Source organism: Phyllostomus hastatus, unplaced genomic scaffold, assembly GCF_019186645.2.
Source record: "Phyllostomus hastatus isolate PE091 unplaced genomic scaffold, TTU_PhHast_1.1 phas_contig_90, whole genome shotgun sequence".
In the NCBI taxonomy this organism is placed as follows: Eukaryota; Metazoa; Chordata; class Mammalia; order Chiroptera; family Phyllostomidae; genus Phyllostomus; species Phyllostomus hastatus.
The window spans coordinates 4,495,499-4,516,445 of record NW_025333984.1 but is presented as its reverse complement, the minus strand read 5'-3'; the positions used below and the strand labels follow the sequence as shown (position 1 = coordinate 4,516,445).

The 20,947-nt window shown below is 44.8% G+C and overlaps 1 protein-coding gene across 1 annotated transcript; it reads left to right on the top strand.

The window, feature by feature from the left end:
- Positions 1-354: 354 nt before the first annotated feature.
- On the top strand, positions 355-10,751 carry RAB33A (RAB33A, member RAS oncogene family). The gene is made up of 2 exons (XM_045852272.1): positions 355-727; positions 10,216-10,751. The coding sequence occupies exons 1-2, from the start codon at positions 470-472 to the stop codon at positions 10,669-10,671; spliced, it is 714 nt and encodes a 237-aa protein (XP_045708228.1). The 5' UTR covers positions 355-469; the 3' UTR covers positions 10,672-10,751.
- Positions 10,752-20,947: the final 10,196 nt, after the last annotated feature.

The window sequence follows — 20,947 nt, the reverse complement described above, 5'->3', positions numbered from 1 at the left end:
ATAGGCTTCCCTCCTGAGGTGTGTCCCTGGACTGCCGGGTGGAGACACCTCTTTCACCTCCGGAGGTCTAGGCCTAGGCGCAACGGTAGCTCAGGGCGCGCCATGGTTTCGCCCGCCTGACTTAGCATTCTGTCTGAGGGCACAGGCAGAAGGAGAAGGCTCGCGGCTTGCCTTCTCTTTCCATCTCTCCTTCTCTGTCTGGCTTTTGTGTTGGTGCCTCAGAGCTGCGAAGAGGGTGAGCTGAAGGAGGAGGAGGGGGACCTGGGGTGAGAGGCACCCCCTGCACGAGCGCGCGCGCGCTTGCGGTGCCGGTGCACGCACACACGCGCGGACACACTTGCGGACACGCGCGCACACACACACATGCACAAAGCTCGCTCGCTTCGAGCGCACTAACGTGGTCGTTTTCTTTGTGTGGAACCCTCGAGGGGGTTGGGACCCCGGTCTCGTCCCGTCCTGTCCCGGGGAGATGGCGCAGCCCATTATGGGCCATGGGAGCCTGCAACCGGCCTCGGCCGCTGGCCTGGCATCCCTGGAGCTCGACTCGTCGCTGGACCAGTACGTGCAGATTCGCATCTTCAAGATCATCGTGATTGGGGACTCCAACGTGGGCAAGACCTGCTTGACCTTCCGCTTCTGCGGCGGGACCTTCCCGGACAAAACTGAGGCCACCATCGGCGTGGACTTCAGGGAGAAGACCGTAGAAATCGAGGGCGAGAAGATCAAGGTGATCCAGATGGTCAGGTCCAGGAAGGGTGGGCTCTGGGAGGGGTCCTCGCTTGAGGTATCCGCTCTAGTGCTTGTGAAGCGTCAGGTGCGTGGCTGTGTCGATGCTTGCTGAGCCCACGATCGTTGGCACCTCCTCATCCCCCTTTGCCTCTCTCAGCTGCCTGGTCCCGACCTCACCCGTTTTTTAGGGCAGGCCGGAGTGGGTGCATTCATGCCCTCTGCTCCTGCCTGGCAGCTCCTGCCAGGAAAAACTGTGTGATTCCATCCTTGACCCTGAGCCAGGAGCAGCAGCACCTGTGAGCAGAGGGAGGTAGGAGGGAACCCCCTCCTGGTCTATGGGATGGATCCCAGAGCACTGCGCATATATTGAGGTCTTCTTCTACCTCTTGGGTGCCAATAGGCTGTAAAAACCCAGTTTGGTTAAGCCCCAAGGCATTAGAGGGGAGGAAAGGATGGAAATCCATAGAAAATTACAGTTTATGGGTAACATCAGGGCTGAAATGGAATAAGAGTGGAGTGGGGTTGTTCTGGCACAAAGTCATGAACCCTTTTAAAGAAATTGAGACAGGGTCACCTACCAGCCCCTCATAATAGACAGAACTTATTATTTTGGAACAGTACTCCTCAAATGTTATCTTCTGCATTTGTTATTATTTGCCATTACTCATTCTCTAGGTATTGTCTTCACCAGACCTTTGTAAAAAGGCAGGCAGAGCAACTTATCTGAGGGCCAAGGGATGTGTCTTGGTCCTCCCTTCTCATTAGTTTATGAAATAGACTAAGTACAGACATTCTTGTCTGGGCATTTGTACTCACTGTTGGTTCATAAAATGGGTAAACTGGATAGGACAGGGATACTTCAACGTGCAGAGGATAGCAGGAGGGAGGACATGACAAGGGCAGCTTCATGTACCAGGGGAGCAGAGGGGGGCATGGTTATGGGTAGGAAAGTCACATCAAAAGACACTGGGCACTAAAAACCAACTCCAATAGACCCACAGCTAACCTCTTCTTGAGCCTATGGTCAGACCCTGTCAGACGAAGGTAAACCTCCCTCCTGCTGGTCAAAAGGGCCCAAATGACCACAAGGCCTATCTTCAGAATGATATGGAGAGGAGGGCTGAGTAACTGGGAGAAATGATGAAACACTGTAAACTCTGCAAGACTCTTGACTCCTTAGTTATTAAAATAAATGTATTTAAAAATGGCTTCAGAAACCGAGTCAAGGTGCTGGATGTTTTAGGAAGACGGCAGTTCAGTACTGGTAAGGAGGAGCTCTTGAGAACAACTGAGCCCCAGGGTCAGGAAAATAGTGTACTGTTTTGAGACAGTGATCTTTTTCACCCCTTGTGTTTTGCGGGGAATGGCTACATTTCCTTTTTAAAGTCAAAGTAGGTATCTGTCTTTCTCCATTCCCAGGTCTTTATGTTGACTGTTGCTTGGTCAGGACTTTCTTTTTTAAAAACATATTTTATTGAGTATGCTATTACAGTTGTCCTATTTCCCCCTTTTCATTCCCCTCCACCCTGCACACCCCCTCCCACCCACATTCCCCCCTTTAGTTCATGTCCATGTGTCATACTTATGAGTTCTTTAGCTTCTACATTTCCCATACTATTCTTGCCCTCCCCTGTCTATTTTCTACCTACCATCTATGCTACTTATTCTCTGTACCTTTTCCCCCTCTCTCCTCTTCCCACTCCCCTGTTGCTAACCCTCCATGTGATCTCCATTTCTGTGACTCTCTTCCTGTTCTAGTTGTTTGCTTAGATTGTTTTTGTTTTTGCTTTGGGTGTGGTTGTTAATAATTGTGAGTTTGCTGTCATTTTACTACACGTGTTCTTTATCTTCTTTTTCTTAGGTAAGTCCCGTTAACATTTCATATAATAAGGGCTTGGTGACGATGAACTCCTTTAACAGGACTTTCTTTAGTGTGTCTAGCTTCTTTAACGTAAGGTTGTAAGTTTCTGGAATTTATAAAGCATGCCTTAACAATACAAAGTAGAAATACACTTATAGATGTACCCTTCAACTCTGAAGATCCTTAAAATGTAATGCTATCACCTGTCTAAAATCAAGTGTCACATTGAGCCAAACTACTCTGGATTTAAGAGAGGGGAAGTAAGTCCATGTGAAATTTACATGGATGAAAAAGGAAGTGTTTGGGAGTCTGGGGGAGAAAGAAGGGAGGGGGAAGCTAGAAAGTGGAAAATGGGAGGCGAAAATGAGTGGAAGAGGGTCACAACCCAATGCTCTTGGGGAAATTTTTAAAAGATTCCTTTTCTCTAAATAGCCCAGTACTTAGCCAAACTGGATTTTACAGTCCCTGCTAAAGATTCTGGACTTTTCCCAGGGGACAGAGCCTGTGACAGTGTGACTCACTAGAAACAGAGCTGAACAGAACACCACGTGCGGAGAAGTGCTCAATGCAGGCTTTTTAGAGGAAGGTGATATTTCAAGAGGGCAAAGCCTTGTGACACGTATGACATGAAGGAGCTTTCTGAGGGCAGATTCTGCAGGATCTCAGGGTGGGGTGTGGGAGTGGGGACATGGTGACCCTGCCTCTTGTAAAGTTGTTGCAACCTCAGGGCTAAACCCAGCAGGCAAAGACCAGCATGTCTGGGGGAAGGCAGCAGAGCACGGCAGCGAGCACATTATCTCAATAGGATATTTGTCATCACACTCCGGTTGGCCTGGAGTTTCTCAAGGAACAAGTATCAAAACCACACTAGAAGGTGACTTCCAAAGGCTTCTCTCTTTGGGGAAAAGAGAAAAGTCCAGTGTGCCAGGCTGAGGTGGTCCTAGACCACAGCCAGCAATAGAAGGCTGTCAGGCTATAAAATGCCAGCTCTCACGGGAGAGTGGGAAAGAGGGCTCAGTGAGCTCTTCTCACAGTCCCTAGTAGGGTGTGGCCTCTACTGGGTTGTGCCTGATTCAGCATATTTGGGACTACTCTCTTAATTACCAGGGCTATCTGTGGGGCCTTGAAAACCAATTTGGTTTTCAATGTGTCTTCACTCCCTCCCCATCACAGCATTTATAATCCAGTGTTTCCTAGTTAACATGAACATCAAGAAAAGCCTCCAATGAGGTAATAACAACAACAACAACTCCTGCTTTTTGAATAAAGAGCCCAGACTGGACACCTGACATGTACTATCTTTTTTGATCTTAACTGTAGCCCTATGAAATTAGGACTGCAATTGTCATTCCAGTGTACAGATAAGGAAAACATACTTAGAGAGATTAAATAACTTGCCCAAAGGCATTTGGCTGGAGCTTCTTGGGTCTAACTAAGCATTTTACTAGCTCATTATCCTGCCACCCTGTGATAGGGCCAAGTATTTTAACCTAGATTCAGAGCCCAATCTCTCTGCCACTGCACTCCACTGTAGGGGGAGATATCTGGCCTTGGGGGAGTATGCACAGTGGGAGGTGGCATACTGGGTGGCCAGCCTGGTGGTCTTTTCTAGGCCGGGGGTCCAGGGTTATAGAGTCCCAGGACCCAGGATCCTTCAAGTTGTCTCCTTCAATTGCACCCCAGACACTGGACTGAGTATCTCATCTAAGTTTTACTTTTTGCACCTTAACTGTCTCACCTTAGGTGTGAGAATCAGAGAATGTTCAGAGATAGAAGAGACCTAGAGACTTTCTACTCCAACATCCTTATTTTAGAGATAAGAAACCGAGACTCAGAAAGGGAAAGTGACATGCCCAAGATCGCACAGGCCCAGGCCTACAACTCAGATCTTCTAATTCCCCTTTTGGTGCTCCTTTCATATAAATTCCTGATCTGGGCTTGTCCTTCCTTGGACCATGCAATCCATGCAGTAACCTTCAATAGGGATGCAGGGACACATCATGTGGGAAAGCTGACATCAGCCTTGGTGGAGGCATCTCCCAACCCCCAGAGGAAGGGTGGAGCTTCCCATAATGACATTATGGGTCTGTCTCCTATAGGTCTACCTAAATAATTTTGAGCCTGTATCAGACTAAAAGCATTGGAAAATGCCAAATGGGAATGTGTGAAGGGTGGGATGAAGGAGGTATTACAGGTGGAGGACCAGAACCACTTTTGGAAGCATTCTTTGTAAATTCTCATGGAAGCAGCCTCTCCTGCCTAGTATGGCTCCTTACGTGGGCTGGGGATCCCTGCAGCCCTAGCACTGTGGATCAGGCAACCTGCAGGTGAGCCAATGCTGTGGGCAGGTGCCAGCGAGGACTGTGGATATCTCTTCCTTTGCTGACAACTTGGAAAAACACCTTCTTGTGTTACATTATTGAGTGGATGGAGGCTGAGCTAAGTGTTCCCTCAGAAGCTGCCTGCAGTCAGAATGACATCATGTCTTCCTTAGGGCTTCTGAGCTTCCATCTTCTGCCAGTTAGCTTAATAGTTAATTACCCATCAGTGTGTTTCTCTGTCTGTCTTGCTTCCTTGCTTTCTGTGCGTAAGTTTCTCTTTGTCTCTGTCTAGCTAGTTAACAAAAATTATTTTCAACTTTTCCTGTCACCCACTCTGGAACTCTCCAGAAGTTACAGATGTATTTTTCTCCCCCTTTCCACTTCTACTCTCCCCCACTGGCTACCAACAAAAGGACATTCAAGCCTCATGTATAGAGAGGTGCGAGATATGTTGTTCCCTAGGGAAAAGAAATTTCCATGTCAGCTATGAGCATGTGCAGGTGGTGGGAGACTTGCTGAAACTTGCTCAGGCAGTGATAGCCCCAGGAGAATTGTTTAAAAGGATAGATTTATCTTTGGTAGCTCCCCACGCTGTGCCCTTGAACCTCTTCCAACATCCCTGTCACTTTGGGCCTGCCCCCAGCCACCCATGGCAGGTTGCTGGCATTCCTCTCTCCTCCCCCTCCCCACTGACTGCTGGTCCTTGACTCTATCTCATTGTCAAGACGCCAAGCTTTCTGTGCTTTCCAGGATGAGAACCAAGAGGTCCAAGGAGCAGCACTACCAGGGCAGGGCTGATGGGCCTTCTGAGACAATGGCAACAATGAACATTTGCAGAGCACTTTATATTTTACCTAAGCTCTTTTTCATGTGTTATTTCATTTGCCTAATCATTTACTTGGCTACTAAGCAAAGGAGCTAGAACCCACATCTCCCAATTCCAAAGCTACTGCTGTATTTCAGCCGCATCCACTCGAATAGTTGTCGGGCCAGAATTAATGCCGGAGGTTTTGGGCTGGGAAGAAGGGAGAGTGTTTATTAGGCACTGTGCCATATACTTACAAGGAATGCTAATCCTCACAGCATTATTACAAGATTGCTGTGGTCATCCTCAGTGTCCATGGGAGGACAATGAAGATAGAGTTATCTGCCCAAGGACACCTAACTAGTAGTACGTGACTGGGCTGAGATTTGCACCCAAGTTGGTTTGACTCCATCATGCCCCAGTGGCCCTTGGAGAGAAAAGAGAACTGACCCTTAGCCATATGCATCCTCTGAGGAGCATGCATATGGCTACGGGACAGTTGTAAACCCCGGGCCACCATGTGGATGCAGTGCCCACAGGAAATGAAGGATGAATAAGAGAAATGCCAGCTACAAAAGGGGAAGGAGGTGCTTTCACTGTCTATCAGGGGCCAGGGTCTTATGGGGATGCTGAGAAGAATAGGGACATCAAACTGCCAAACAAAAATGAGGTCCTTTGTGTGTCCCATGAACCTGACCGCTGTGCTCTTCCTTCGTGATGGCTCTTCTGGTTTTGTACTGTGAGCAGCCTGCTTCTCAGCTCACTTCTCACCACAAACAGGGGTGTGAAGAATTTAGGGTGGGGTAGAATTCTGGCTCTTTATAAAGAGCTAGAATGGGAGCAGTGCCCCCTGTTTAAATTCCGAGCCTGCATATGAAAGCGTCAAGGCTCTCCATGGCATTGGAAAGGCAAAGTTGGTCTCCAGCAGAGATGGCCTTCCCTGTAATTCTGGCAGCTTGGGTGGTGTACAGTTTTGAAGCCAAAGAAAAGCCAAACAGCCAACCTACTCAGCTCCATACACCTCACACATTCCCACCCGTGTTCTTGCTACTGGTAGGTATTTTTAGAGTCCTGAGTTCATGGTGTTAAAGCATCTGCCACATGTCTGAGGGCTGGTAGGGATTTAGCCTTGCTCAGAGGCTAGAGTGCGAACCACTGGGGGGTTGGAGATCAGGCTATTCTTGCGCTATACCTGTTCTCTTCCCATTGACCTCCATTTGTTTCCTGGTCTACTCTCCTTTTATTCCTGTTCAGAGCACCAGAGCTGTGGAAGAAATGAGAATCTTTTCTGGCTCTGCTTGCTGAAGCAAATCAGTCTTTGAGGACTCGTGTTTTTCTACATAACCAAAGTTGAATGTTCTCTCTGAAATCACCTTGGTAGATACCTAGGATGCCAGACTGCTTGTAGTTTTGCTGGCTCAGGACAATGCTGCTTTTTGATAATGATGACAATGACTGTGGCAACCATAATGATGAGTGATCTGATGCAGAAAAGATGGCTTAGCCCTGGCTGGCGTAGCTCAGTGGATTGAGCGCGGGCTGTGAACCAAAGTGTCACAGGTTCGATTCCCAGTCAGGGCACATGCCTGGGTTGCAGGCCATGACCTCCAGCAACCACACATTGATGTTTCTCTCTCTCTCCCTCCCTTCCCTCTCTAAAAATAAATACATTTAAAAAATCTTAAAAAAAAAAAAGCCCTGGCTGGCATAGCTCAGTGGATTGAGCGCGGGCTGTGAACCAAAGTGTCGCAGGTTCGATTCCCAGTCAGGGTACATGCCTGGGTTGCAGGCCACGGCCCCCAGCAACCACACATTGATGTTTCTCTCTCTCTCTCTCTCTCTCTCTCTCTCTCTCTCTCTCTCTCTCTCTCCCTCCCTCCCTTCCCTCTCTGAAAATAAATAAATAGAATCTTTTTTTTAAAAAAAAGATGGCTTATAGTTTAGCTGGAGAGATGCCCAGAGCACTGATAAAACAACTAGAGAACAAGTAAATATATTCTTTTAAAAAATATATTTATTTACTTTTAGAGAGAGGAGAAGGGAGGGAGAGAGGGGGAGAAACAGCAATGTGCGAGGTATACATTGATCAGTTGTCTCTCGCACTCCCCCAAATGGGGACCTGGCCCACAACCCAGGCATGTGCCCTGACTGGGAATCGATCTCTCTTTAAAGGCCAGCACTCAATCCACTGAGCCACACTAGCCAGGGCCAAATAAATACATTCTAAATGGTGCGGTATGGACTCAAAGTACACTAGAAATACCTAAGAAAAGAGAATTAAAAAGAAGTTGGAGAAGATTGTAGGAAGAAGGTGGAGGCATGAGCTGAGCCTTGAAGAATAGGTCAGATTTGGGTAGGGTAATGAGGGGGCAACTGATTCTGTAAGGGAAGGGTGAATTAGCAGGACCATGAGTACAGTGGACAGAATGAACCAGGTGTGTAGCTGAGCAGTTTGAAATGAGGTTGGGTGGGGTCAAATTATGGCAGATAAAAATTTCCATTTGATGCCACATGCAGAAGAGGGCTAACATAATGTCCTGATGAGGATGATGACATTGCTGATAAAAGCAGGGACTTAGGAAGGCAAGTTTGAAAGTAGTATGGAGGAAGCACTAGAGTAGAGACATCGAGAATCCAAAAGACTTCACTGTATTCCAGGAGTGAGGAGAAGAGGGTCTGGCCTAGGGACATGAAAATCGAAATACAAGAATGGGTGAATTTGAAGGTTGTGCTAAAGGCACGTTGTGGCCATGTCCATAGTGGGAATGAAGGGGAGCCTGTACAATGAAAACTGATGTTCCAAATGATGGCTCTGGGGCCCTGTTAAGATTTTCAGTCAGCAAGGAGATTCAATTATATTTACTAGATTATACTGATGACTGATACTTCAAATAAAGGCTATACTTTGTTTTAAGAGCCATAGTAGTCAATTAGTGGCCATAATCAGATTTTCTTCGATAACTGAGAATTGTATAGAGCCTTGGGACCATCATTCTGAGTATGAATTTCTCTTGTCCAAGACTTTGGATGTGTAAAGGGAAATAGATTGGGCTGAATGTGTCAACTCCAGAGTGTCCCTTGGGAGTTGTGTTCTTGTATATGTTATTTATATCGGCATTTTCCATCAATAATTTGGACTTTATCCTAAAAGTTGCTATTCAGAAGAAAAATCTAGTGTGGTAAATTACGTTTTACATAACAAAGAAGTGAGCTTAAAATAAATTGAGCTATGCCCTGGTCAGTTAGCTAAATTGGTTAGTGTCATCCCTACACAACAGGGTTGTGGGTTTGATCCCTGATCAGGGCACAACCAATGAATGCATGGAGCAATGAAGCAAAGTTTCTCCCTCCCTCCCTCCCTCCCTCCCTCCCTCTCTCTCTCTCTCTCTCTCTCAAATAAATAAAATAATAAAATAATAAATTGAGCTAAAAGTTGAGATTTAAACACTAACTTTGTTTCCTTTAAAAAGTCATCCAACCCCCCCACCCCACCCAAACAAAGTGATGGATGCTTACAGTAGAAAATTTGAAAAATACAAAAAAGAGCTAAATAAATAATAGCTGTAGTCCCACTTCCCTCAAATAATCATTAATGTTCTGGTGTATACACTTCCAAGTTTTCCTATGCATATGACTATGTTTAGTATATTTTTTAAAAAATTGGGACCATAGCATATAACAATTTCATATCCTGGTTTCATTTATATCTTGTGCATATTTCCTTCATCATTTATTCTTTAAAAACATTTTAATGGCTGCATAATAGCCTACTATATAGATCTATGCATGCACTTTAGCTATTCCTCTTCTACTGAGCATTTAGGTGGTTTTGTTTCTTTAAAAGTATAAATAACATGGTGATTAAGATCCTGTTTTTCATCAAAATTTTCATCACATCTCTGCTATTGCTTTTGTATAAATTTTTGGAAGTGAGATTATAGGCTCAAAGAATTTTGAACATTTTTAAGGTTCTTGATAATATTGCTAAGTTACCCTCCGAACAGTTGACCAACATATGTCCCACTTTTTCAACTAGAAACCTTAAGATTTTTTGACTCAATATTTTCAACTAAAAATCTTAAGAGAATCTTTATGCACCATGAAAGCAACTTCTCTCTATACTTATATAAGTCCATTCTGCCAATCCATCAAAAAAACCACTTCCTGCCCTGGCTGGTGTAGCTCAGTGGATTGAGCTCGGGCCTGTAAAACAAAGGGTTGCTGGTTCGATTCCCAGTCAGGGCATATGCCTGGCCTGGGTTGTGGGCCAGGTCCCCAGCTGGGGGCACGTGAGAGCAACCACACATTGATGTTTCTCTCCCTCTCTTTCTCCCTCCCCTCTTCCTCTATCTAAAAATAAATAAATAGAACATTTAAAAAAACCCACTTCCTGTGTTAGGGCTTGTCACCTTAGTTTTATAATGACACAGAACCATGTTTTCTCTTCTCTACTGATGTTTCCTCTTCTGACTGCAAACACGGGTTTTTGTATCTTCCAGGTTCAGGTGTGGGACACAGCAGGTCAGGAACGCTTCCGCAAAAGCATGGTAGAGCATTATTACCGCAATGTGCATGCAGTGGTCTTCGTCTATGACGTCACCAAGATGACATCCTTCACCAACCTCAAAATGTGGATCCAAGAATGCAATGGGCATGCCGTGCCCCCGCTAGTCCCAAAAGTGCTTGTGGGCAACAAGTGTGACTTGAGGGAACAGATCCAGGTGCCCTCCAACTTAGCCCTGAAATTTGCCGATGCCCACAACATGCTCTTGTTTGAGACATCGGCCAAGGACCCCAAAGAGAGCCAGAACGTGGAGTCAATTTTCATGTGTCTGGCTTGCCGATTGAAGGCACAGAAATCCCTGCTCTATCGTGATGCTGAGAGGCAGCAGGGGAAGGTGCAGAAACTGGAGTTCCCACAGGAAGCTAACAGTAAAACTTCCTGTCCCTGTTGAAACCAAATGGTGTAAATACAAGCTCAATTATCACTAGAGTTTTTTTCTTTCCTTTTTTCCGTGCCTACATAATGCTGACACCTGCTTGTTTCCATACAAATTGATACTAAAATAAAATTTGTATAGATTAGCACACGCCTTCATGTCTTGCTTTCCTCTGAGAAGACATTTCTGATTGTGATGAGTAGAAGAGGCAGCTTACCTTACTAGAATATACCTGTGCCAAAACATACTCCCTATCAGCCTCTTATGCCACCTGAAGATCTCATCATTTGAGTCACTTCTCTAGGACCACTGATGTACCAAATGAGTCTTCATTGTCTCATTTGGTTACATCAGTGGGCGGAAACACCCAAAGCGGGTGGGACACAGGACAGATATGTTTTTCTGGAGTGCCAATGCAGGTAGCAGAATAGAGAAGACTTGAAAGATGTTGACTCATCAGTATTTCCTATATTCCCTGGATGTCAAGAGGAGGCTGCTCTCTCCTTATTTCCCAAAGTGTAAAAATAAGAAGCATAGATTGCCCAATGGGCCCAGCTGCTTCCAAAGTAGTGACATCCTTCTCACCATTTTCCACTAAGCACTCTCTGACACCAAAAGTGTTTTTGCCCTTTGCCCCTTTCTTGGAGAGGGCACGCTCAAGCTACCAAATATTTATTATGCACCAAGATCTTTGCTGTAGGCTATGGAGGAAACATAACAAGAGGAGGATTCATCCTCTACATTCAAAGACCTTTTGATCTAGTTGCGGGAACATTGTACACATTGAAACTACTTGGGAACAAAGATTAGATAGCTGTATCACCATGTGCACAGCAGTGTTGCAGTTATGAGAATTGAGAGCATTGTGTACTATAAGGGAGGGGTCACTGAAAAAGAATTGGACTTATTTTGTATGCTGAATAAAAAGTAAGATTTGGATTAGTAAAGATGTGGGCAGTGGGCAAAACTCAGGAGGCAGGAATGACTTTGGGGTTTGGAGGGCAACTGAAGTCTGGCCCCACTGACAGCTGAGCAGCCTTAGTGAGGAGCCCAGTGTGGGGATGCCTGCACATCAGACAGGACAGTCTGTTGCCTTCTGAGCCAAATGGGGGCTTTTGGTGGCTTTCCAGTAGGAGTCTTATAGGTATGTTTTATATGACTGGTCCTAGGGATGTGAAAGTCCCTTGTCCAATTGTTAAAGTAACTAAATGCCTAGGCTATATCTACAGTAGTCCCAAATAGATCTCTTTACTTGGGGGATCTCCTTCGGGTGCCTCTGTTGTCAGAAGTCTGTGGAGAGAGGATCTGAAGCAGACAGGCACTGAGCACTTTTCTGTTTTAGGTGAATGCAGGTGTGCTGCCTGCCCCCTACCCCCTGCCAGCAGAGTAATAATCCCAGATGCACTTCCCACCCAAGCAGTCTGTCTGGCCCTTCCAAGTTGTCCCTGCAACCCTCTTCCTCCCACACTGCCTAATTCCCCAGCCCCAGCCAGCCTCAGGCTCAGCCTAGCCCCCAGGCTGGTTCTCATTTCTTGGCTTCTGCCTGGAAATCCCAGTCTTCAGAGTTTGCCTAGTATTCCAGTGAGGGCTGTTTTCTTCCTAGTTGTTCCCACCCAATGCCCATCCCCTGAATCTCACCCAAGAGGCTGAGAGCCTGTTGTCTGTTGGCGAACTGCCTGCTAAAACTCTGTAGCTATCCTTTCCCTCATGGAGTAAGTACACCAAGGACTTGTCTCAGACTTTAGATACTGACTCCTTGCCCAGGACATTATCTGCCGTTGTGGTGTCATTTGGTTCTTGTGACCTTGCTGCAGAGCTGCACCTCAATAGCTGCACGTATATTTGTGCATTCTAATGGGTGCATTTTAGTCTGTGTCTTGATCTGTCTTAGACAGGCCCCTTAGTGCTGTAATGGGCTCAAAATGACAACATTCCAATTCCTCTAACCAGGATTGCCTCTTCTAGACCTGGGTTGCCTCTAACACACTTCAACAAACATTGACTGAACACCTACTATGTGCCACTGTTCTAAGCCCTAGAGATACATGGGTGACCAAAATAAAATGTTGCTCTCATAAAGGAGACAGACACTAAATCAGAAATGAGACACATAAATGAGAGAAATTGAGAGAGAAATAAGGACTGTAAGGGCCATAAAACAGAGTAAATGGATAGAGAATGAGGGAAGTGGGGGGGGCAACATATTAACTAGAGTGGTCACAAAAGGCATCTCTGAAGAGATAATACTTAAACTGAGACCTGAAGGAAGAAAAGCAACAAACTGAGAGGTCAGGGGTCAATAGAACCCCAAGTAAAGGAAACAGCAAATGCCAAAGTCCTGAGGCAGAAGTGAGGTTGGTACATTTGAGGAACAGAAAGAAAAAGTACTGTGGATGAGCAAGGAAGGGAGAGAATGTGGAAGATGAAGCAAAGAAGTAGGTAAGGCCGGGCCTCTTGGGTTGGGGTTTTATTTAAATGCAGTGGGAATCCTGTGGAAGGTTTTAGCATCATGTAGACTCAGTAACCTTTGAAAAGATTCAGCAGGCTCACTGACCTGCATGAGCGGAAAGCCTTCACTTTTCATAGCATCTCTGAGAGAAATAGACACCCCTTCCTGAGTGACTCCCAAGTGTGGGCCACAGGGCTGCAACCTCCATGATAGCTGTTTCCCACCTTAGAAAATAGACTCTGAAAACTTCTTCCAGATGTTCACCTTTTGGTCCCGCTTAAGGCTCTGATAGTTTTGCTGTGAAGAGCAGGCACCCACCAATCTTAGTACCTGTCCCTATCCTCTGTGACTCACCTGCTTGATCCTGTCCTTCCCTGCAATATGACGTTACTGTCCCTCAGGTGCCTGGGGACAGCCAAGAAATCCTGGGGCTCCCCACTGTGACCCCAGAAATCATGAGAATCTCTGGGCTCCATCCACTCTCCCAGTGCCAGAACTTCCTGCTGACACCATGGTGCTCAGGCCTTGACTTGGAAATGGGCTGTACCCAGGGTGCACCCAGAGAAAGGGGACTCCTGAGACCAGAAAACCATGACACCCTTGATGCCATGAGAGTGGTAAGGAGCAAGGGGAATTCAAGGGAAGCATGGTGCTTCCAGGCTCCTCATTTAGCCTTGCTATGTCTCCGGAACAATCCATGATGGCCAAAAGCTCTCTTCTACAGTTCCTCTGTACTTTCCACACCTGTACACTTGAGTCTTCATTGGTGCTAAAGAGATAGGACCAGGAAAAATAACTACCAACACTTGAATGTCTATTATGTGCCAGGCCCTGTGCTAAAACATGTTATATTCTTTCACTAGCTCATTTAATGTTCTTTCAACCCTATTAGATAGGGATAATAATTTCAATTTTATAGATAAGAATATGGATGTCCTGACAGATTTAGTGGCTTATCCAGGGTAGTAAGTGGTAAAACAAAAGCTGTCTTACTTCAAGTCTAGTTCTTTGTATAATATTATACTGCCTTTCCAGCTAGTTCCAAGCTGCAGGACCTTTTAAGGGATTGCAGGTTGACTCCAGCCAGTCACCCTGACCCATGGGGTTTTGGTGAACAGGCCATTCAATAACCAGATACGTGCAAGAAGCCCAAGTGGCTGACAGAAGTGCCAGCTCTGGGCCAAAGGAGTACCTAAAATGTCCTTGCTTTGGACAACAGTTGGGAACCATACAGACAGTTGGACTCTGCTGCTCAGACTTAGGACTATATGATCTTGTCACTTACCTCCCCCCCAAAGAACTACCCTCCACTAACACCTGTGCATGTCAGATTCAGACTGAGGATTTGCTCTGGCCAAGTCCAGTGTAGCCGAGGACTCTCTTAGGAGGATACTTCAGTCAAAGAGCCCAAGACCAGATGCTGTTCTGAGCACCACCACCTAGAGCAGTACCTGGGAGGGATATCCAGCCCAGAACAGCTGGAGAGACCCACTCTCCAGTGAAGTTGATTGCAGCCCACCCTGAATGTGTGTGGGGTGAGGGTGGAGGATGTGGAGATGCACTGAGAGCTCCCTGGATAGCAAGGTTCAGCCTCTCTTGCAACTCTGAGTGGCATATGCAGAAAGAGGCCAGTTATTTTCCTGTAACACGTGAGGGGACAGAGTTGTTTCCTTACTTTATACAGGCCTCCCTCCACCCACCATCCCTCATCCCCTCACTGGGAGAGGCCTCTCTCTGGAAGTGCTGGCCTAGGCTCCACTGGTTTCAAACCTGGTTCTGACTTCAAGTCCCCTTGACTGTCAACACCTGTAGGGGCTGGTGCTGGGGCAGCAGGACTGAGATAGGGGTCCAAGAGATTCCCATACGTAATTGATTTCCAAATGCTGGTTCACAGCCAACAGCATGAAATCAGTTGGCAGATTTTTAAAGTACAGATTTCTGGGGCACCAGCCCTGAACACTCCAATTTACTAGATATGGGGGCAGGGCCCAGGAGTTTATATGTATGTATGTGTGCAAGTATGTATGTATGTATTAATACTCCAATATATTCATTAATTTCAGAGAGAGAGGGAGGGAGAAATAAATGCTGATGTGAAGTTCTGGCCAAGGTGGAGGCATAGGTAGAAACCCTTCTCTTCCTCACACAACCAAATGAAGGATAACAACCAATCTAAAAACAATAAACAACCAGAAGTGCCAGAAAATCAAACTGCATGGAACTCTGACAACAAAAGAATTAAGGAAGCATTCAACCAGACCAGTAGGAAGGAGACGGGCAGCTGGCCAGGAAGGGAAAACCAATGGCAAGGTGATGGACCATGCAGGTAGGGATGGCTGAGAGGTCCCATGGCAAGGCAGTGGACCATGTGGGCGGGGCTGACTGAATGGAAAACAGACTCAGAGCTGACTGTGGACTACAGTGGCGGTTGTCACAGTCGGAGAAACTCCCAGTCTCACATGAGAGAGTTCATTGGAAAGAGGAGCTAGAGCCGAGCAAGCAAGCTACATTGTTCCCTCTCTGGCCCCACAGGCAGTGCCAAAGTGCAGCAAAGAGGGTCACCCTGCCCTGGTGAATACCAAAGGCCCCACCTCCTCACTGCTTAACAGGTGACCTGAGACAAAGAAATATGGCCCAAATGAAAGAACCCAGAAAAACTCCAGAAAGAGAGCTAAGCAATGAGAAGATAGCCAACCTAGCTGATGAAGAGGTTAAAACCCTGGTAATCAAAATGCTCACAGAACTGATTGAGCTTGGTCAAAAAATGAAAGAACAAATGAAAGATACCCAAAATGAAATAAAGCAAAATATTCAGGGACCCAACAGTGACAAGAAGAAAACCAGGATTCAAAGCAATGATTTGGAACAAAAAGAAGAAATAAACATCCAACCAGAACAGAATGAAGAAAGAAGAATTAAAAAAAAAGAGAGAGAGAGAGAGAGAGAGAGGCTCAAGCACCTCTGGGACAAGTTTAAATGTTCCAATATCTGAACTATAGGGGTGTCAGAAGGAGAAGAACAAGACCAAAAAATTGAAAATTTATTTGAATAAATAATGAAGGAAAACTTCCCCAATCTGGTGAAGGAAAAAGACTTCCAGGAAGCCCAGAGAGCCCCAAAGAAGTTGGACCCAAAGAGGAACACACCAAGGCACATCATAATTAAGTTACCCAAGATTAAAGATAAAGAATCTTGAAAGCAGCAAGAGGAAAAGAGAGAGTTACCTACAAAGGAGTGTCCATAAGACTGTCAGCTGATTTCTCAAAAGAAACCTTACAGGCAAGAAGGGGCTGGAAAGAAGTATTTGAAGTCATGAAAGACAAGGACCTACATCTAAGATTATTCTATCCAACAAAGCTATCATTTGGAAGGGAAGGGCAGCTAAAGTGCTTCCCAGATAAGGTCAAGTTAAAGGAGCTCATCATCACCAAGCCCTTATTATATAAATGTTAAAAGGGCTTATCTAAGAAATTTAAAAACTATGAGCAGTAAAATGACAACAAACTCACAACTATCAACAAATTAACCTAAAAAAAAGAAAAACAGTGAACACAAAAACCAAGCAGAGAATCAGAGAAATGGACATCAGATGGGTTTTCAATGGGGGAGGGGGAGAGAAGGAATGGTGGGGGAACGTACAGGGAATAAGAAGCATAGTTGAGCCCTGGCTGGTGTAGCTCAGTGGACTCAGTGCTGGCCTGTGAACCAAAGGACTGTTGGTTCGATTCCCAGTCAGGGCATATACCTGGGTTATGGTCCAGGTCCCCATTGAGGAGTGTGTGAGAGGGAACCACACATTGATGTTTCTCTTCCTCTCTTTCTCCCTCCCTTACCCTCTCTTTAAAAATAAGTAAAATCTTTTAAAAAGTGTAATTGGTAGGCATAAAGTATATGGGGAGAGGTTAAGAATGGCATAGGAAACAGAGAACTCAAAGAACTTATATGTACAACCCATGGACATGAACTAAGGTGGGGGTAATGCCAGAGGGTTGGGGGGTGCAGGGCGGAGGGGGGATAAAGGGGAAAAACTGGGAAAACTGTATTAGCATAATCAATAAAATATACTTAAAAAAAGAAACATTGATGTGAGAAGCATTGATTGGCAGCCTCTCACATGCCTCAACCAGGGATCAAACCCACAACCCTCTGGCACACAGAACAATGCTCCAACCAACTGAGCCACCCAAGTAGGACAAAATTTGTATTGTTAAAATGTCCATAGTTGATTCTAATGTTCCCCTAGGTCTCTCTGTCTGTCTGTCTCTTGCTATTTCTCCCTCTATCTATCTATATGTGTATCTATACTTCCTTATAGGGAACCTATACATGTGGCAGTGGTGAATGTAGCCCAGTCCCAATTCGGAAAACTGGTGGGGAGTGAGTCGGCACATAGGAACTGAGCCCACAGATTGGTTTTCCAGTGGGGAATCAGGCCTGCATTATACCTAGGCTGCTATGAGGCTTACTTTTTGCTAAAACTCCCTAACCCTGAATTGAGGCAGCAAATGTTTACTGCATATCTTTAAAGTAACTTCCTAAAATCTATGCTAAACCTCCCAAGGAGTGTAACCAGTTCAACCACTTTTCCCTTTGCATTTGCAAAACATCTTTTTCTTTGAAGTCATTAGCAACATCCTCTCCTTTGTTTTCTGTAAAAGGTGACCACCTAATGCGAACCTGTGTGCAGTAAATTAGGACCATTCTCGATGTAATGTGCCCAGAGAAGCAATAATAGCTTGTCCAAGCAGGGGCTGGGGCCCTCTCTCACTGAGTGGCTATGCTGTCCCTTTTCCTCCACAGGACTTCTGTAACCTGTGTGAATTTGTTCATTGTAGCCACAACACACGGACCCCCACTGGCCAGAGTCCACATCACTTCCTGATGAAATCTGGAATCAGAAACTACTTTTCTTGGGCCAGAGATTCAAAACTAGCAGTCTGACTAACTATGGAACCCCAGCCTGGTGGCCATTTGTCTGAAACTAGTATGCAAGAGCCTCTTAAACATTAGGGACAAGTGGAGAACTAATCCTGAATATAAACACCTCTGCATTGTGAGGGCCACTCTAGACACAGAACACAAGATTGATAATTCAATAGAGATTGTATGTGTTCTGTGTGCCCTCTACTGGTAAAATTAGTGAAGGTTGAAAAATGTCTACCAGTAGTTTCTCCGAACTGTACTGACCATTTCCTGGGATGGAAGGCCATACAGAAGGAGCTAATATTGTCCAAATCAGGGCACTTAGGCACCTAGAATTAGAAGGGTTACTAATTCAAAAACACAACTTTATTGATGTATACTTGATATGTAAAAATTGAACATTTAATTTATACAATTTGCTGGTTTGCACATATGCGTACACCTGTGAAAACATCACCACAATGAAGGTAATAAACATATGCATCACTTCCAAAGGTTTATTTGTACTACCCCCTTTTTCACGGCAAGAACATTTAAATTTGTTAAGAGGGTAGATCTTGTGTTAAAGGCTGCTGTTAAAGGTAGGCTACTCATGCCCAATCATTGGAACTTTGAATAAAAGTAAACAATATAGCATGGCTACTAGCATGGCTACTAGCATGGCAACAGGGAGGGAGAGGGGACATTGAGAAGCACCTCACCTGCCCAGGGAGAGACACAGATTTTCAAGATGGGTAGGTAAGTAGCCCTGGACCACTGGGGATAAAAGAAGATTCCCCTAAGCCACGATGCAGTTGAAATAGACTGAGAAAAGGATCTTATGGTCTGAAGTGACTCTGTGGTTGGTACTTAATCCCTTTCCCAATGATAAAGTATGCATTGTGACCCACTGCATTTACTCTTAAAGTACTGGAAGAAGTGTCATGAAAGCAGGGATAAGAAACCTGGCCTGCTTGATTCTTACACAGCCAGGTGGAAACCCCAATACTTCATATAAAGAAGAAGTTACTCCAAGTATTTTGGTCATGCTTATCCTTCCAGGGAGATCATTAGATGAGGAAGATGCTATCAGACCTAACCTAGCTTACAACCTTTATACCTCCAACTGAAATGACAAAATGACTCATGACACCTCACATTTATTGTTTACTATGCACAGCTAAGTCCTCTGTTATGTGCTTAACATGGACTGGCATGCTTAATACTAAAGCTCTGAGGCACAGAATGATCACAGCGGCTTGCCCAGGGTCATATCACTGGCCAGTATTAGAGCAGGGTATAACCCAGGTCTGCCTAACAGTAGAGTGAGAACCACAATGCTAATGACTTATTCTTTAGTTCTTTCAAGCCTAAGAGGATGTGCTCCTGGGCTTGAAACTAAGGGCTCCATCTCTGCTGTGTTCCAGACTAAGTAGCAGATGTGCTGGCCGATGATGCTAGATGCCAGGGCTTAAGCTGATGAAATCACTGATAGCTCAGGTACAGGTTGTATATGAGGGTAGGTCCCTGAGGAGCACACTGTCCTCCTAGGAGGGGAGGCCGAGGCAGGGGTTTGGAAAGTCTAGGAATGCGCTGGCTTGAGCAACTGGAATGTTTTAAAAAGAGGTGTTTTAGAAAGTTCCTTACACTATTTGAGATGGAAAGAAGTGACCTTTAAGACGCTTTCCAGTTCTTTATTCCCCATGAGCAACAAAAATAGTGTGATCACACACCACCTCTATTTGATGGCCAGCTATGAAGATAATGAAGTGTTAGGCCTCTGGATAAAGATTCCTTACTTGTCTACAAATCAGAAGTCAGCTTTGAAATTGCTTATCTTCCATTAAAGAAAATACTCATATTTGACTAAAACTGGGACAGGAGGACGTTTCTGTAAGGTGAGCAAGTCAGTACTTCCTGATACACTTTCAGAATTACAAGTGACCTCAGTATACTCATCAGTAAAATGGGACTAAAAACCATCTTTACATGATTTCTTGAACATTAAAATAAAAATGTTATGTATGTGAGATCCAGTTTATGAATAAACATTTGTGTATTATACTTCATTCAATTCCCCTGATATAAAGTGCATTAGTGAGAAATGAAAATGGAAGACCATTCAGGTTTTTCCTGGTCATTGAATTTTAAAAATAAAGTTGTGTTGAATATATTCTGCTTTTAAATTCTTCAGAACTGAGGTAATCTGAACATAAAGCCACCTGAAAATCACTAAAAGAACTAAATCAGCTTAAAAAATCACTTCAAATCATTTGATTCAATCAATAGGCAACTAGTTAAATAGCCTAGTTTTCTGAGCTTGAGATATTTACTGATGTACTCAAGGGTTCTTATGCTCTGAGGCACTGAATATTTGCTAGATAGAAAATTGTTGGAATTCTGGCCAAGATGAAGGTGTAGGTAGAAACCCTTCACTTCCTCACACAACCAAAAGGAGGATAACAATCAATCTAAAATCATCACTAAGTTACCCAAGATTAAAGACAAAGAGAAAATCTTAAAAGCAGCAAGAGGAAAGGAGAGAGTTACCTACAAAGGAGTGCCCATAAGACTATCAGCTGACTTCTCAAAAGAAACCTTACAGGCAAGAAGGGGCTGGAAAGAAGTATTCAAAGTCATGAAAGGCAAGGACCTACATCCAAGATGACTCTATCCAGCAAAGCTATCATTTAGAATGGAAGGGCAGCTAAAGTGCTTCCCAGATAAGGTCAAGTTAAAGGAGCTCATCATCACCAAGCCCTTATTATATGAAATGTTAAAGGGACTTATCTAAGGAATTAAAGAAAATAAAAAACTATGAACAGTAAAATGGCAAGAACCTCACAACTATCAACAAATGAACCTAAAAAAAAACATGGAAAACAAAAACTAAGCAAACAACTAGAACAGGAACAGAATCAGAGAAATGGATATCACATG

Bases quoted from the DNA above. Each gene is read 5' to 3' on its own strand.
- RAB33A (XM_045852272.1), top strand. From the start codon at position 470: ATGGCGCAGCCCATTATGGGCCATGGGAGCCTGCAACCGGCCTCGGCC. The intron at 728-10,215 runs GTGATCCAGATG...TGTATCTTCCAG, and splicing joins TCGAGGGCGAGAAGATCAAG to GTTCAGGTGTGGGACACAGC.